General features: G+C 37.4%; 2 protein-coding genes and 1 non-coding gene across 3 annotated transcripts; 2 read left to right on the top strand and 1 right to left on the bottom strand.

The window, feature by feature from the left end:
- The first annotated feature begins 2,788 nt into the window (after positions 1–2,788).
- Positions 2,789–5,816, top strand: LOC145567380 (calcium sensing receptor, chloroplastic-like). The gene is made up of 6 exons (XM_081626643.1): positions 2,789–3,117; positions 3,456–3,701; positions 3,992–4,184; positions 4,659–4,800; positions 5,148–5,279; positions 5,373–5,816. Exons 1-6 carry the CDS (start codon positions 2,884–2,886, stop codon positions 5,614–5,616), a joined length of 1,191 nt encoding a protein of 396 aa, XP_081482769.1. The 5' UTR covers positions 2,789–2,883; the 3' UTR covers positions 5,617–5,816.
- A 5,615-nt stretch (positions 5,817–11,431) lies between these two features.
- On the top strand, positions 11,432–13,912 carry LOC145566276 (uncharacterized). The gene has a single exon (XM_081625742.1). The coding sequence runs from the start codon at positions 11,432–11,434 to the stop codon at positions 13,910–13,912; it is 2,481 nt and encodes an 826-aa protein (XP_081481868.1).
- LOC145569529 (small nucleolar RNA R71) lies at positions 11,810–11,916 on the bottom strand. The gene has a single exon (XR_014096126.1). It is a non-coding gene; the product is annotated as a small nucleolar RNA R71 (small nucleolar RNA).
- Positions 13,913–17,594: the final 3,682 nt, after the last annotated feature.

Here is a 17,594-nt window from a genome sequence, read left to right as displayed (position 1 = left end):
AAGTGTCTAAAGATTTTTTCCTTTATGCCACTATAAGAGCTTTTGTAAAATTTGACTCTGAAAAAAAAAAAAAAAGTTTTATGTACGTAGTATATGTTTGTGGGATAAATTCACAATGTGATTGACACAAAATTGGAGATAGCCCCCATTAATATCTAAATTAACATCTCTTGTTAATATAGTGGCATTTTGAAAAATAAAAGCATTTCCCTCTCCCCCCTACCATGGCCTTGCCGACCATCCCCTCTCATGGCCACTCTATTTTGTCTCTCAACCCCTCCCATGGCCACCATTCCTTCTCTCTCCTCCCCCTCCCATGGCCTTGCCGACCATCCGATCACAATTACGAGTCTATACCGGCTGGCCAAACACCTTAGTAAGACAAATGTAAAGTGGGCCCATACTAACCCCTTAGGGAAAGGGTGGTGCTCGCGAAGGTGTGACGGTCATCTAGCGGTACTAATGGTTGTGCAGTGGTAGATTGGTGGTGGTAGTGGTTGTACGGTGGTCGGATGGTCGTGCGATGGTCGGATGATGGTGTTAGTGGTGGTGCGGTAGTCTCTGGTGCTAATGGTGGTTCAGTGGTGATAGAGAAGAGAGAAAGGGGATGTTTGCTTAAGAATTTACCAAAAAAAACCCTTGATATCAACAAGTTATGTTGATATTAGATATCAACTTGTATTTACTCCGCAAAATTGTTCACTGCTAGTATAAGTTTTGTCCACTCTCTTTGTCATGGGCGGATCTAGGGGGGTTCATTGAACCCACAAATTTTTCGGAAAAAAATTATAAGTTTTAATTTTTTTTTTTTAAAAAAAAAGAAAAAATAAAAGGGTTAAAAGAAATTTATGTGAGATAAATAATCAAATGTGAAAGCCTGGCAAATTGGTAAGGGAGTGACTGTTAGAGCATTGAATCTCCTTCTAGGGTCTTGGGTTCGAATCCAGCTGCCCTCATTTTATGTTTTTTTTTTTTTTTTTTTTTTTTTTTTGTTATTCTTTTTCGAGCTGAGTTCTTCCTTTCTTCGTGAGTTTGTGAGACTGTTTATTCCTCTACTCTTAAATCTTTATTTTATGGTTAATCTCATTTTATGTTTTTATTTTTTTTTGTTATTTTTTTTCGAGTTCTTCCGTTCTTCGTGAGTTTGTGAGACCTCTTATTCCTCTACTCTTCTTAATTCTTAATTCTTTATTTAATGGTTAATCTCATTTTATGTTTTTATTTTTTTTTGTTATTTTTTTTCGTGTTCTTCCGTTCTTCGTGAGTTTGTGAGACCTCTTATTCCTCTACTCCTCTTAATTCTTAAATCTTTATTTAATGGTTGCCCTCATTTTATGTTTTTTTTTTTTTTTTTGTTATTCTTTTTCGAGCTGAGTTCTTCCTTTCTTCGTGAGTTTGTGAGACTGTTTATTCCTCTACTCTTAAATCTTTATTTTATGGTTAATCTCATTTTATGTTTTTATTTTTTTTTGTTATTTTTTTTCGAGTTCTTCCGTTCTTCGTGAGTTTGTGAGACCTCTTATTCCTCTACTCTTCTTAATTCTTAAATCTTTATTTAATGGTTAATCTCATTTTATGTTTTTATTTTTTTTTTGTTATTTTTTTTCGTGTTCTTCCGTTCTTCGTGAGTTTGTGAGACCTCTTATTCCTCTACTCCTCTTAATTCTTAAATCTTTATTTAATGGTTAATCTCATTTTATGTTTTTATTTTTTTTTGTTATTTTTTTTTCGTGTTCTTCCGTTCTTCGTGAGTTTGTGAGACCTCTTATTCCTCTACTCCTCTTAATTCTTAAATCTTTATTTATGGTTAATTTTATTAAAATTAGTGATAATTAGTTTAATTACATACTGATTTGTTTAACTGGTTTTGATATATTGTTGAATACTTGAATTGTTGACAAATTGAATTGTAGAAACTTAGAATTTTAGATTTTTACTTGGTCTTTTAATTGATAATTAGAAGAAGTTTACATTGTTAAATTTGTGTTTATTGGGGACTTGGGATTATTTTTTTTTTTTTTTTAAATGTGTCATATTGATTCTTTGCAATAGAATTATAGATTTATAGAAGTAGTAATGTATTAACACGCTTTCAAAGTATGAAAACTCGAAAAATGTTTTTTTTTTTTATTTATAATTGTGAAATCCATCCATTTGTAATTAAAAATAAAAAATAAAAATTGAACTTATGTATTGAATATTTAGTTAATATATGATCATCGTTTTTTTTTTTTAAATTCCGAACCCACAGTTCGGAATTCCTGGATACGCCACTGCTCTTTGTATTTCACAAGCTGCATGAGTGGTAAGACAATCATACACATTCTGACCTGAAAACTCCTTCTAAGCCCGGCCGGTCGAGTCATTTCAGAAATCCAGTCTAGCAGGGAGAAGGTGAATCAGAGAGAAAGGGCAGGTATAATTATATGTACTAGTATATGCTCCTAATATTAGGGGATACAAAATTTCAACGGCCACAATGCAAATGACATGGTTTAGAGTTTAGACAAAATAGAACTCTTGTAGTCTTGTAGTATGATTGAATACAACACCCAAGTTGGGTTCCCTTAACAAAACTAGAAACCACTGGACACAAAATTCCAACTTCCAAACCCTCTCAAAAACGGAAAAAAAAAAAAAAAAAAAAAAAAATTATTATATCTAACCATAAAATCCTCCCTGCCACGTGGCAGCATATCAACCAATGCCTAAACTACTTTTTAAATTTGGAGCCATTCAAATTTCATCAGTGAAATATGATTCACAAAAATTCTCAAATCACCAACATTTTACACTTCCAAGTTCCAACCCCTCTCTTTTTTTTTTGAAGACAGTTCCAACCCTTTTCTCTCTCTTCTTCACTGTGAGAGTTGAGAGTTGGCAATGGAGATGATGGCCATTAGAGCTTCAGCTTCAACTAAACCTACAATTGCTCCATCTTCTTCTTCCCAAAAAACCCTAATTTCTAAACAAAATTCAAAAATTCAACTAAAACATGCTCAAAATCTCATCTTTCCTACCTCAACTTCTCTGTCTCTTTTGACTCTTTTTACTACTCCCTTTGAAGCTAAAGCTGTTGCCCTCCCCAAAGAACAATTAGTCACCTCTCTTACTCAAGTATGAATCTTTACCCAATTTTACTCTTTATTTTTAGGGATTTTAGTGGAATTAATAGTGGTATTTGATTGATAAATGTGGAAATTTGATTGACCCATTTGCTGATTTTTGAATTTGATTAAAACCCATTTTAGAATTGTTCAATTTGATTGATACCCATTTGTTAATTTGCTTAATTTGAAGATAAAATTGTGTTTTGCTGGAATTTGATTAAAACCCACATGGTATAATGTGTAATTTGATTGACCTAATTGCTGAAATTTGAATGTGAGTGATACCCAGTTGCTAATTTTGGAAATCTCAAAAGAATTTGTGTATTTTGGTGAATAATTTTTTAGGTGGAGCAAACAATTGATCAAGTTCAGGAAGTGGGTTCGAATGTTCTGGACTCTGCACAAAAAGTTTTCCAGGTTGTGGCTGACGCTTTGAAGCCTGGCATTGATGCAGCCGCGCCGGTTGTGCAGCAGGCTGGACAAGAGGCATTGAAAGCTGCTTCTCCATTGATTTCTGAGGCGTCGAAGAAAGCTCAGGAAGCAATGCAGAGCTCTGGCATCAGTTCTGAAACCATGTCTTCTGCTGCTAAGGTTTCTAATATTCTTCTGTTTTGTTGATTTGAATTGTTTGGATGATAATACCACTTTGTAGACCTACAATATCTTCTTAAGCATAGATAACATGATTGCAACATGGAGATTTAGTTTATTAAAGTAATTGTTTTGTCAAGTGAATGTAAAGTATGATGAGTGTGGTTTTATGAACAAACACTGTTACATGTCCAATTTCATGTAATATGAACTTGTGAAGTATGAAGTATCCATACCAATTTCGGAGTAACAATTGATCCAAAATAACATATTGCTTTTTGTAATGACAGACTGTAACAATTGCTGCGGAACAGACAACAAGAGTGATAGAAGATGCAAAGCCCATTGCATCGTCGACAGTTGAGACCATCTCAAACTCAGACCCTGCTCTATTAGTAGAAGGTGGTGCTGCGTTGTTTCTTGCCTACCTCCTCCTTCCTCGAGTCTGGTCTATTGTCTCATATAACTTTCGTGGATACAAAGGTAAACAATGTTTCTAAACAAGATCTCTTAGCATACTTAAATTGTACTAGTACTATGCTGCTACTTTGGGAAAGTGCCAGAAATTTTTGCTTGAACTCATGAATTCTATATGAAGAATCAAGAATTAAGAGCAAAAGGAAAATATTTCTGCTTCATTGTGTTAGCAAAATCGGGAGATGTAGTCATGTCTGAAAACGCATTGTCTATTTGTCTTACAAGTTTGTAAGGACATAAGCCTATTTTTTAAGGTTTCTGTTTATGCACGCCTGTATGATATCATCTGTTCCAGCTGAACTGTATACATTTTATCTTTCAAACTTTTTACATGATCGTGTATCCTCGTTTTCATTTTCTTCCTTTTTTGTGCTCTAGACTGCCAATTTTCATAGCCTTTTTATTGTCGTTTCTATCTATTTGAAACCAACATGAGTTTCTCATTGCTGAATTGCTGATCAATACACTGTCACAATTCAGGTGGGCTTACTCCTGCTCAAACCTTGGACATGATGTGCTCTCAGAACTATTACTTGATTGATATAAGATCAGAGAAGGACAAGAACAAGGCTGGCATTCCCCAGCTTCCTCCAAGTGCTAAAAGTCGGATAATTGCAATTCCGTAAGTACCACTTTTCTTCGTCACCTAAATTTCACTTCTGATACTGAGGTGATCAATTTGTTTGTATGAAATAGGGCCATCCGCCATTGTAATGCTAGTTTGCTATGTTTTTTTTTCCTTTTCGGATGGTTCCTTATGACAATTCATGTTAGCCGACCCCAAATCATTTTTGGACCAAGGAAAAATTATTTGCCTTATCATGTTATGCTTCTGCCTTAATATGACAGCAAAATGCTGTAATTTTATTCCCATGTCCAATTATGCTGAAGAAGTGATGTTGAGTTAATATAAGTTGTAATGTGCTGGGAAATTGTCTTATTCTGACATGTCCTACTGACTTTATATAGGCTTGAAGAATTACCAAGCAAGTTGAGAAGTCTTGTGAGAAACTCAAAGAAGGTAGAAGCCGAGATAGTTGCTTTGAAGATATCATATCTCAAGCGTCTATCAAAGAGCACCAACATCGTTATAATGGACTCGTAAGCCTTACAGATCATTGCTTAATTGTAGCTTCTTGTCTACTTTGTCAGTAACTGGCTGAAATGGATGTTTAATATTATTATGGAAAACAGGTACTCAGACTCTGCAAAAATAGTTGCAAGGACTTTGACAGGTTTGGGATTTAAAAACAGTTGGATCATGGCAGATGGTTTCTCTGGAGGCAAAGGTTGGTTGCAAAGCCGCTTGGGTACTGAGTCATACAATCTGTCTTTGGGCCAGATATTTTCACCATCGCGTATTATCCCTGGTGGCACAGGGCGTTTTGGCACTACAAGCTCAACTGTTCAAATTGGTAGAAAATTGCTTCCAGAGTGATGCAAAAAGGGTGTTAGATTCTGTACTTCAATTTTGAGTCTTATGTAAAAAGCCTCTAATTCTTGAAAATGCAAGGCTGATTTTGTGATGCATCAACTTAAGCTCTCGTATTTACTGTGTTGTGTGTGCAATTGATCACGCTGTATGTATGGGACGTTAGATGTTTGTAGATATAAAAAAATTTCAGCATTACAATCTCATACAGTAGTGTCTCATTCCAAGTCTGGGAAAAGAGGCAACTATACTGAAAATTTATGCTGAGTCTTTCTTGGTGCCCCTAAGTCGTAACTTATGAACCCTGTTGTTTAAGAAGAGAGTGTTCCCTCCATTTTTTAAGCACCTAGCCATTCTTACAATTACATACATTGTGCGCTTTGAAGCGACAATCGTACCTCTGTATCTTCGAGTACAAATATAGTTTGTGCACTTTGAAGTAAATAAACGTATACAACTTTCAACATGACCTTTCATTTAGTTCTCTTTTGAGAAAAGGGGAAAAAGGGCAGGAGAAAATCAATTTGTTCAAAAAAGCCTCAAATTTAGAGACTACCTTACTTTTAACATGTACTACTAATGCGTATAAGACCATCTCTAATGGTGAGACTCTAGTAGTATTTTTTAGGAGAGAGAGAGTTGTGTTTGCAAAGAATACCAATAAGTTGGTATCTAAACTTAGCAACTCTAAAAGAAAGTTGCTAAGTTTAGATATTCAACTTGAGTCTCAATTGACAAAAAATGTGGGTCTTAATTAATATTATAACAATTTTATATTTATTTAACTTGTTTTTAAATACAAGCCAACAATCCCTCAAATAAAAAAGATGGAAACAAAATAATTGCATATGATGGGTCCAATGGAAAGAGACATAAGTATACTTAAATGCGAGTCTTACCATTGGAAAGTTATAAATCATATGAGTTGCTAAATTGAGAAGTGGGTTGAGTATTATCATTGGGAGTGAAAAACAACTCAACTTGTATTTTAATACTCAGAATTGAGTCTCACCATTGGAGATGGTCTTAAATTGAAGGTCTGTTGCTCTAATAGTACAAATGTTTAGGAAATTTAATGTATAAAGAAAAAACGATTAATGACACAAAGTATTCCGTATATAGTCAATCTCTACTCCAAAAGTACAACCAAATTTGTGGCATATAACAAGCTAAGCAAAGACTATGGGCTTGTTCTCATAAGCTTATTTTCATTTCACTTCAGTTCTGTTCAGCTCAATTCAGTTCACGAGAACAAGCCCTAAGTAATAAGAATTTTAGAACGTAAAAATTAAGAGGAAAAAGCTTATGTTTAGTACAAAAAACATAAAGGATTAAGGGCTTGTTCTCGTAAGCTAAACTGAACTAAACTAAACTGAATTGATTGGAGCAAGACTGAACTGAATAGAATAGAACTAAACTGAACTGAAATATTTAACTATGGATTAATATATTATTATTAGTATTATTATATTTAACCATATGAACAATTATTATTATTATTAATTATTAATAATTTTTTATTAAATATTATTATTAGATATTATTAAAATAATTACTATATTTATTATTATTACTCCGTATTATTAATATTAATTATTAATAATAATAATTAATAATTATTATTAAATTTAATTATTATTAAATATTACTCTCTCTATCCCTAAAGTAATGGCCTAGTTTTATCATTTATTACTCACATTTATTAATAACTAGTCCCGTTCCCCACATGCATCATTTAGTGATACTGTGGCTGCATAAACTATATTGCAATTTGCATCATTTAGTCCCGTTCCCTGGCGCATCATTTACCGAGAAGTAATATGGCTGCGTAAACTATATCGCAATTTGCACCATTTAGTGATACTAATTTGAAACATAGGAATTTGTTGTGATATAAATTAAAATTAGGCTTGTATTATGTTTGTAAAAACAATAATTGTATATATTTGTACAATTGTTTTTTTTTGTAATGATGACTTTATTATTAAATGAATTTATAACATTAGTGAAGAATGAGTTAGGTCCAATCCAAGTATTGAAATTCATAAATCTAAAGTAATAAGAATAATCTAATTTTGAGGCCCAGGCCAAGTGAGCAATATCATTATGGAAATTTATAGTCAGTTTGTGTGAAATTCTACATTTTTGTTGAGATGAATTGTAGTTCATTTTAAATTAGCTTATTGATATAGTAGTATTATAATTGGAAGAGCACCTATTTCTAGCCAACTTTGGTGAAGTTGAATTTGCTGTCATCAAGGGTTGGAGAACCTTATCTATTTGGAATTCAGCATACCTTTTCTTCAAATGACGGGCCCTCATTAAGCTAAGCTATTGTTACCCATGATGATATATCAGTATCACAAACCATAAGAATTAAATTGAGAAAACTGAAAGAATTTCTTGCTTGAAAATACTAAAGTTAAAGAGGTAAGCTTCACTTACTTGAGTATGGTAGAGCACCTGCTCTTCTAGCCCAACTTTCGTCAAGTTGAATTTCCTGCCATCAAAGGGTTGGAGATTCTTATCCACTTGAAATTCAATTAAGCGGGTAATAATTCTTGATGAAGCTCAACACTTATTTAAATATATGAAGCTCAACACTTTTGCTACTTTGCTAAACACAGTAGTTAACAATTACGATAGATATATTATATTAGCTTACCAAAATAAAAAGCGGAACCATATACAAGAATAATAATACTTGCTAAAGGGATCAAGTAGAGGCAATAGCTGAACTGCTGAAGCAAGCAAAATTATATTTTTCAATCAAATGCAGAAAATTTGGGGAAACAATAGAGCTTCAGCCGTACGTTTGGAGCCTCAACCACTCTCTTGTTCAATATCTAAATTAACAAATTTACAAGATTTAAATTTCAAAATAGAGAAACTCAAATTTTACCCAATCCACAACTATACCCGGTCAGACTACTCGATTCAAAATTCAGGGGGGAAATGATACTATCAAACTTTTTTGATAAAAATTTGAACCTGAGAAGAATACCATAAAGTAACTAAACTTCATTTTTTAGCCTATTTCAGTGAATTCCATGCCATCTCAAGCGACAAGAAGATAAGATCATCAGATACACATATTATAAACAGAAATCCAAAATGAGCCAAATCTTGCCTCAGCAATTGAAACTGTCGAAGCCAAAGTTAAGCAATTAGCCAATTACAGGTTAAAAATTTCATAAGACTCACAGTAATTTAAATGGGACAATCCCCCAACACTTCGGTTTTCGGTTTATAACGGGTTGAAATTATAAGCGGTTCAGGTCGGTTTTACAAATTGTCGGGTCGGTTTTACAAATTGTCGGGTCGGTTCGGTTTTGGTTATTTTTATTACGGTTTCTATTCGATTCGGTCCTAATCGGGTCGGGTTATAATCGGTTCGGGCCAAAATCGGTTCAGGTTGAACTCGATCGGTTTTAAAACGGGTTTTGCCAGTTTAAAGCGGGTTTTGGGTCAAAACGGTTTGGGTGGTAATCGGGTCGGGTTGTAATCGGTTCGGGTCATAATTGGGTCGGGTTGAACTCGGTCGGTTTGAAAACGGGTTTTGCCAATAAAACGGATTTTGGGTCAAAATAGATCGGGTGCTAATCGGGTCGGTTGTAATCGGTTCGGGTCATAATTGGTTTGGGTTGAACTCAGTTTAAAGTGGGGTTCAGATCAAAATAAATCGGGTGCTAATCGGTTTGGGTCATAATCAGTTCGTATATAATTATATAAGATTAGACGATATAATACTTAAAATGAACAACCCATACGGGGCGTTTGGCAAATGGGAATGGGAATTTGGGGAATATAGGGTGGGAGTGTGATAAGTGTTTTATTTGTCCACTTATCATGGTATTTTTAGCACAATTTTGTTGTCATTTTCCCCTCTTTATCCCCCTTTCCGACTCCTTTTTGTGTATGATTACAACTTTTGGCTTCCCCGTTCCTTTTTATGTGTGTGTTCGTGTTTGTAGATGCAAGGAGAAATTGGTCACATAGCATGAACATGAAGAACTATATTGGAAGCAAAGCACAAGAGGAGAGGGCGTGCAGCCTGTTAGGAGCGGGCGCTCCTGCCTGAACTGCCACATTCTGCCTCCCCTGCACTTTTAGGAGCGGGCGTGCACCTATATAGGAGCGGGCGCTCCTCCCTGTTTTCCTACAAACTGCCTCAAATTGCTGCAGGAGGAGAGGGCGCGCAAGATCCAGGAGAGGGCGCTCCAGCCTGAGGAGCGGGCGCTCCTCTATCCAGGAGAGGGCGCTCCTACATGCAGACCCGACTTTTTGGGCGGATTTTACAATGTTATTTCGGGGTGTATAAATACGACCCTTGGCTTCAGTTTTCTGCATCTTCTTCCTTGGAGAAGATCATCTTCTTCCCCTTTAGTTTTCTTAGGCTCTTAGTTCTTCTCAACCCTCATTAATTAGCTTAGATCTTCTCAAACTCAATCATTGTAGTAGATTAATTGAAGATTGTTCTCTTGAATTCAACAATTTCTCAACTTTGAAGCATTTTAAGTAATCTCTTTCCTCTATCTCTTACTCTTTAATTTCAGTTTTTATTTACTTTTAATTGTTAATTTCTCTCTTGATCTTGCTTAATTGTTGTTGCATGTCCAATCTACCTTATTCCTACTACTCCTCTTAACTTATTAACTTAATGCTTGGATTAGAACTTGTTGTTTTGATGTCCCTCACCATGTTTAGTGAGTAGTTAATTAGCTAGGGGTTGGGTGAAGACCCAACCAAGCCATGGGTTGATTGATGTTTGTGCTTGCATGTTCATTTTGGATTGATGATTGATTGTTAAAGAGATGGTTAATTGCATGTGTAATTGGATGGCCACTTATTGCTCATGTATTCACTTCTATGCTTGCATTGAGAGATGAAGTCTAGTTGTGAGCCTTTTCTTATTATGGTTATGCTAATCTCCTCTTGATTATGGTTCCTTGTTTGAATGATGTAGTAGTCTTAGTTGCAACAATTAGGTGAGAAATCTCAATTGCTTGTGCTTTAATGCTTTCTTGGACCGATCGAAAGACAAACCCGAGTTAGTAGTCTACTTCTCATTGTTAAGACTTGGTTGGCCTATCTTGTTAGTTGAGTTTGGCTTAGGAATGCTTAGTGTTGTGGCTTCGAAAGAAGGTAACATTGAGTGCCCCCTCTATCACCCAATTTGTGTTCGTGCTTGCCTATTGATTTGATCCGTTGGTTTGGTTGGAGTCGATCCCTATTCCCCCCTAGTGTTTGTCTCCATAGTAGTTATCTAATCAAAACCCCCAATTTGTGACCGAACTAGATTGCAACCGTTTCATACTCTCGGTGTACTTACCCATTCCCTGTGGATACGATCCTCTACTTACCCTAGACTTGTCTTAGGTTGGTTTAGGTAGAAATATTGTTTGGTTTTAGGGTGATCGTCCAACGACCGATTATTTCCCTCTACCAAAATGGCGCCGTTGTCGGGGACTGGCGTTAAGCATTGAGTTACTTATGAGATATGTGAGACTAGTTCATTTGTATAGCTTTATTTTTCTCTGTTTTCTTTGACTAACCTACTAATCTCCCTTCTAGTCTTCTTTGTTTATGCCCAAACGCAGCAATAGGACACTTCCTCTTGTGCCGTTGAATCTTGAGCTTGAAAAAGTAGTAAGGGCAAATCGAAGAAAAGAGGGCGATAGCTAGGGGTGCCACATTAAGTGAGGCACAAGTGGTAGTTGAGTCCGATCATTCCAGTTCTAGTGAGTCTAGTGGAGACACCATTCCATTAGAGTCACCAAGGACAAATTCTCCAACTTCTCCACCTCTTCACCAATTTGAAATGGCCGCTCCGAACAAGACTTTAAGAGAGTTTGGTGTTCCTCCTCCATATCAAGAAGCAAGTGGGATTGCTACTCCCGCTATTGAAGAAAACAACTTTGAGATAAGGCCCGCCCTTATCACCTTGATTGAGGGTCATCAATTCTCCGGGGCAAAGCATGAAGATCCCATTGCACATCTCAAGCAATTCACACGGTATTGTAGCACCGTGAAGGCAAATGGGGTGACTCCGGAGTACATTCTCTTAAGCATGTTCAAATTCTCTTTAACGGGCAAGGCAAGTGATTGGCTTGATAGATTGCCTCCAAACTCATTGAATACTTGGAATGAGGTGACTTCGGCATTCCTTGGGAGGTTCATTCCTCTTGGGAAAACGGCGGAGTTAAGGTCCAAGATTTCGAACTTTCAACAAGAGCCCGACGAATCCCTCTATGATGCTTGGGAGAGATTCAAGAGCTACCAACAACAATGCCCCCACCATGGCATGGAAGATTGGCTCTTGCTCCATGGGTTTTATAGAGGACTCTTGAGATCGGACCGCATACTCTTGGATGGAGCATCGGGAGGACCTATCATGAACAAGCCACCCACGGAGGCACTAAAGATCATTGAGGATGTAGTTCAAAACTACACCGATTGGAGCCCCGATGAGAGAAGCACTTCCAAGAAAGGAGGAAAGTATGAGGTAAATGCTATAAACATGATTAATTCAAAATTAGATGCTTTATCTTCTAAGTTTGATCAATTGCAATCCTCTTCTCTATCCCCTTCCCCACGTCATAATTCACATGCGTCTAGTTCATTGAATGAAAACATGTCAATACAAATGATGTCTTGTGATGCTTGTGGAAGTGATGATCATGTGACTTCGGAATGCTATTTGCTAAATGATGCATGTTCCCCTTCCCCTTCCATGGAACAAGTAAATGCAATCAACAATGGTCAAACCAATCCTAGGTATGACCCTTATTCCAACACCTATAATGAGGGATGGAAACATCACCCAAACTTTGGTTGGAAAGGGGGCCAAACCCAAGGAAATGGTCAAGGTCAATATAGTGGCCAAAGAAATGTTCAAAATAATCAAGGAAACTATAGGAACCAAGGTAATGGTAACTATGTGTCAAACAACCAAGTTAATCAACAAAATGACAATAGGTATCACCAAAGAGGTCAATATTCGTCTAATCATAACCCACCCGGTTTTAATGGAGGAAATAGACCTACCCTTGCTCCTATCCCTCAACCTCCTCTCCAACTTCAAGCTCCCCCTCCTAAGTCAAGTCTAGAAGCAACAATGGAAAAATTTGTTAATGCTCAAACCAAGAAAACCAATGACTTAGAGGAGTCCATCAAGCAAGTGCAAGTTCACAATAAGATGCTAGAAACTCAATTAACTCAACTAGTTAATGCACTTAAAAGCAACAATCCTAGCATCTCTTCACCTAGTCAAGAAGAACATTGTAAGGCAATCATGACTAGATGTGGGACTAGCATAGATGAAACTCCACCCATGAGCTTGCAAAAAGAGAGTGAAAATGAGGAGGCTAGAGAAGAAAAACAATGTGAGGTGTCTAAGTCAAGTGAGGATGAGATGGTTGTCATGAGTGAGTCCACCACGGTGAGCTTAACCGAAAATTGTAGTGCAATTATCAAAAACCACTCTCCCACTAAACTAAAAGACCCCGGAAGTTTCTCTATTCCTTGCTCAATTAAGAACATTTCCTTTGAGAATGCCCTATGTGATCTAGGAGCTAGTGTGAGTTTGATGCCTTTTTCGGTTTATGAGAAGCTTGGTATAGGTGGTTTGGTACCCACTAATGTCACTCTTCAACTTGCCGATGGATCCACCAAATTCCCTAAGGGTAAGGTTGAGGATGTCCCTCTCAAGGTAGGTAATTTCACCATTCCCGTTGATTTTATTGTGCTAGGAATGACGGAAGATGCCCTCACCCCTATTATCCTAGGTCGGCCTTTCTTAGCAACGGGTGGTGCAATCATTGATGTTAGGGAAGGAAAACTCACATTAAATGTGGGTGATGATGAATTTTGTCTTACCATTGACCCTAAGAGAGGATGTCCTTCCCCCATGAAAGATTGCATGACCTTAGATGCTATTAATGATAATGATTTGCATATGTTGAGAATGCTTTGTGCTACTAACCCTCTTTTCAATGTCCATGAGTCAAAGCAAGGTTTGGATAGGTTTGATGAGGTGATTTCCATGCTTGCTTGCCTCAAGACTATGCTTGAAGATGGTGAGCCCGACGCTCACAAGGATGAAGAGGGTGACATCAAGGCTTCCAAGAAGAAGAGGAAGGGAAAGTCAAAGAGAAAAAGGAAGAAGGATTCAAAGAGAGATGATAAAAATGAATTTGTTGTAGGTGTTAGTCAAGAAAACAATTTGGTTTTGCCCAAGATGGCAAGTTGTAACAATGAAAACAATGGTGACAATTTGGTTTCGAACTTTATCCCACCTTGAGGATACTTTTCGAATTTGCGTCAAGCTAGTGACGTTAAAGAAGCGCTCCCGGGAGGCAACCCGAGTATTTTTGCTTTTACTATAAAAAAAAAATAAAAAAAAAAATAAAAAAAAAAAAAACGAGAGAGGGAGATGAAAGAGCTTAAACTAACACTTAACATTTTGAATGCTTTGTTTAGTGTTTTGTTTTGATATAGGTAATTTGCTTGGAGAAAAGAAAAAGAGGCAGATTCGGAAACTCCAGATAGGAGCGGGCGCTCCTACCCGAGTGCACGCCCGCTCCTACTAGCAGCAAACAGGCAGGAACTCCAGCAAATTGAGGAGCGGGCGCTCCTGAAGGAGTGCACGCCCGCTCCTCTATATCAAAAACTGGGCAGAAACTTTAGAAAATGTGGGAGCGGGCGCTCCTAACACCCTGCACGCCCGCTCCTACTGACGAAAAGCAGGCAGTAAGTTCCTCCAAAGGCAGGAGCGGGCGCTCCACTCTACCGGAGCGGGCGCTCCACCCCTGCCGTGTTAAAAAAAAAAAAAAAAAAAAAAAAAAAAAAAAAAAAAAAAAAAAAAAAAAAAGAGAGATTTTTTTTTCCTTATCTCTTTTTACTCTATCTCATTCTCCACCTCTCATTTACCCATATTCATCTTCTCTTTCCTCTTTACCCACCTCTTTCTCACTCTAAAAACCCCATCTTCTCTACCTTCTCTCATCAAAATCATCATCAATCCTTCATTTTTTTCACTCAAAATTTACAAATTCTTACTCTCCTTCCAATTCTCTTTCTAAAAATCACAAAAATTCACAAATTTGGTCAAAAATTCGAAAACCCACAAAATCTCCATTGAAGAACAAGAGCAAAAAGGTGAAAGCTTGAAGAAGGAGGAGCAAATTTGGGTAGCCTTGGAGGATTTTAGAGTATTTTCATACTCTATTTGGTATAATCCACTTCTCTACTTAACTTTCTTTTTCAAATTTTCATAATTATTGTTTATTTCATATAAATTGTGTAGTTGATTGCATGATTGGTTGGAATTGAACAATTATTGTTGTTTATGGAGAATTGTTGGAGAAAATTGTGAATGATTTTTAGAATAGTTGAAATTGTGATTGAAAATTGCTTAAACATTGTGATCTTGTGAATGTGATTTGTGTGAAATTAGTGAAGTACATTGTTGTTGGGAATTTGTGTGTTGGAATATATTGTTGGTTGTGTCGTGGAACAGGTACATTTGGATTTTTAAAGGGGGTTTGAAGTTAAGGGTGTGTGTGGAGTTGTTTGTTGTTGAGTGTTATTCCTAATTACCTTTTTCCGAACTAAAAGAAAAAAAATAATGAAGAAATTCATTGGAGGGATTAAGAAAAGAAAAACAAGTGAACCTCAAACATCCTCATCCCCTTCACAACGAGAAAACCCTAACCCACCACCAACTTTAAAAATCGATAAACGATTTAAAAAGCCTTTCGATGACCTTTCCAAACGAAAAATTATTCCAACCCGATTCTATCATCAACATTCAATTCGACTTCTAGGGGTCGATGAGGGAATTAGAAGAGTAGCCGAAAACTTCGGTTGGCTAGACTTCTTGGACCTTGCGGAAGAAACCTTTTCTTCCCTAACTCTTGAATTCCTCTCATCGGTTTCTATGAAGCGCATAAACCTTGAGGATGAGCCATTGGAATGCGAAATAAAATTTAGAATGTTCAATGTCGAAAAAACCTTAACTTTGACGAGATTGAACGAAATTTTTGAATGGCCCACCCTCAACCAAGTCTATGACCCCAATGGTACTTACTTCTCAAGTTATGAGGAGCAAGTGTGGTGGAATACCATTGCGGGGTATCCCAATTTCACAACCCGGTCTAGCCATGCTAGCCACATTATCCACCCCGTCCTTCGAATCTTCATGCGAATCATGAGCTATGCTTGTTTTTCTAAACAAGACTTAGGGAAGCTAACTAAAGAGGAGATCAAATGCCTCTTTCTAGCTTCAAGATTCGAAGGAAATGTGGAAGGGAATGTGAACATGGGATACTTGTTCATCAAGAGATGTATTGAAATAAGAGAAAGTGGAGAGATGAGCGGAGAGATTAGATGCGGGGGAATGATTTCAATTATTGCGAGGAAGTTAGGGTTTGGGTCTTTTCTAGACCAAATGACCCCGGTCCAAAGTTCTAACATGCTTGATCTTAAGGCACTTAGTGATATGAAGTTCCTTAGTGAAATTCCGGGCCGAAATCTTCGCTTTAGTTGGAAGGTCAATGGGGTGCATTATTGCACTCTCCCAAATCCGGCGGTTAATAACTCGGTGGGGGACACATGGCAAGTGCCAAGAGATCAACTCCCACGAGGTATGGCCGGTGGTGGCGAGAATGTACCCGTACCCCGTCGTATGAGTACATCCTCCATTCCCCAATCTAGGGTAGATGGTTCCTCTTCCTCCTCTTCTCTCTTTGATGTGGAAATTGCTTTCAACCAATTAAATCTAACCAATCAAAGACTTCTTGAACAAAATGAGTACCAAAGTTTTGTAGCGGAGAGAAGCTACCAACATCAAGTTGAGAGGGGAGACTTTCTCCCTTACCTCAACTATCCCAACCGTCCCGTTCAAGAAGGGCCGGTAGCGGGTTGGAACAATGGCCAACCCACCTACCCCTTTTGGCAAGGCCCGCGTAGTTCAATTGAGGAGCTTCGCTCCTTTCCCCCTTATGACTACACACAACCCGGGGGAAGTGATTATAGGGGCGACCCTAGCTATTACTATGTCCCCGAGGTTAGTGGAGATAGTTCATCTTCGGAGGTGCTCGATCCCCCCCTAAGGGGGCATTACGGGTTTCCACCCGGCTATGATGGTGGTTGGGGTGAGCAAGGTGTGCCGGACTTTGGCCATTACCGCACTTGCCCCAACTATGATCTACCTCCTTATGTAGACGCCCCGGCCACTTCTAGTGATGTAGATATTAACTACAATTATCACTATTCGCCGGGACGCCGACATAATTAGATGGTCTAGGCATTCTAGTCACCGTTTCATTGCCCCTTTTTACTTCTTGGGACACCGAGGACGGTGCCAATCCCAAGCTTGGGGGGAGGTTACTTCATTACCTATTTTGTTTCATTGAAACGGTGACTAAATGTCTAGCTTGGGGGAGTATTTAGGCCTTGCATAGAGTTGGGATTTGATGTTGCTAGTTTTGTGCTTAATTTGATTATGCTCCGTTTGTCTTGATTGGTTAGTTAATGGTTGAATGTTTGCATTTTGATGAGCTTGGTTTGGTTTATGTGCTTCGTTTTTGATGATGATATTTGTTGATGAGCCTCCTCTCCTTCCCAAAAAAAAAAAAATCCAAAACCCAAAAATCCAAAGCCCTTAATCCAAATTCTTTAGTTAGTTTCTCCTTCCTTCCTCTTCTCCTTCCCTCTCCTAATCTTCTTTAGTTAGTTCCTCCTCCCTTAATCCAAATTCTTTAGCTAGTACCTCTTTCCCCTCCTCTAAAAAAAAAAAAAAAAAAAAAGAAAAGATTGTGTTTCCTTTTAAACTTTGTATATATTATCTTTGCTTGTAGTCATTTGGCTTGATGATTCGGCTAGTGTCTTTGATGGTAAAATGAATTCAAGTGAGCTTGTGATATAATTGTCCTAGTTTTGCAAATGACGATTTATTTATGAATTGTGGAATGATTGTTTAA

Source organism: Chenopodium album, chromosome 11 (genome assembly GCF_948465745.1).
Source record: "Chenopodium album chromosome 11, dcCheAlbu1.1, whole genome shotgun sequence".
NCBI classification, from domain to species: domain Eukaryota; kingdom Viridiplantae; phylum Streptophyta; class Magnoliopsida; order Caryophyllales; family Amaranthaceae; genus Chenopodium; species Chenopodium album.
The sequence above is the reverse complement of the archived record's forward strand: the minus strand, read 5'-3'. Positions and strand labels throughout refer to the sequence as shown.

Excerpts from the sequence above, each read along its gene's own strand:
- LOC145567380 (XM_081626643.1), top strand. The coding sequence starts at position 2,884 with ATGGAGATGATGGCCATTAGAGCTTCAGCTTCAACTAAACCTACAATT. Across the intron at positions 3,702-3,991 it reads CCATGTCTTCTGCTGCTAAG|ACTGTAACAATTGCTGCGGA; the intron begins GTTTCTAATATT and ends TTGTAATGACAG. Across the intron at positions 4,185-4,658 it reads TAACTTTCGTGGATACAAAG|GTGGGCTTACTCCTGCTCAA; the intron begins GTAAACAATGTT and ends GTCACAATTCAG.
- LOC145566276 (XM_081625742.1), top strand. The coding sequence starts at position 11,432 with ATGGCCGCTCCGAACAAGACTTTAAGAGAGTTTGGTGTTCCTCCTCCA.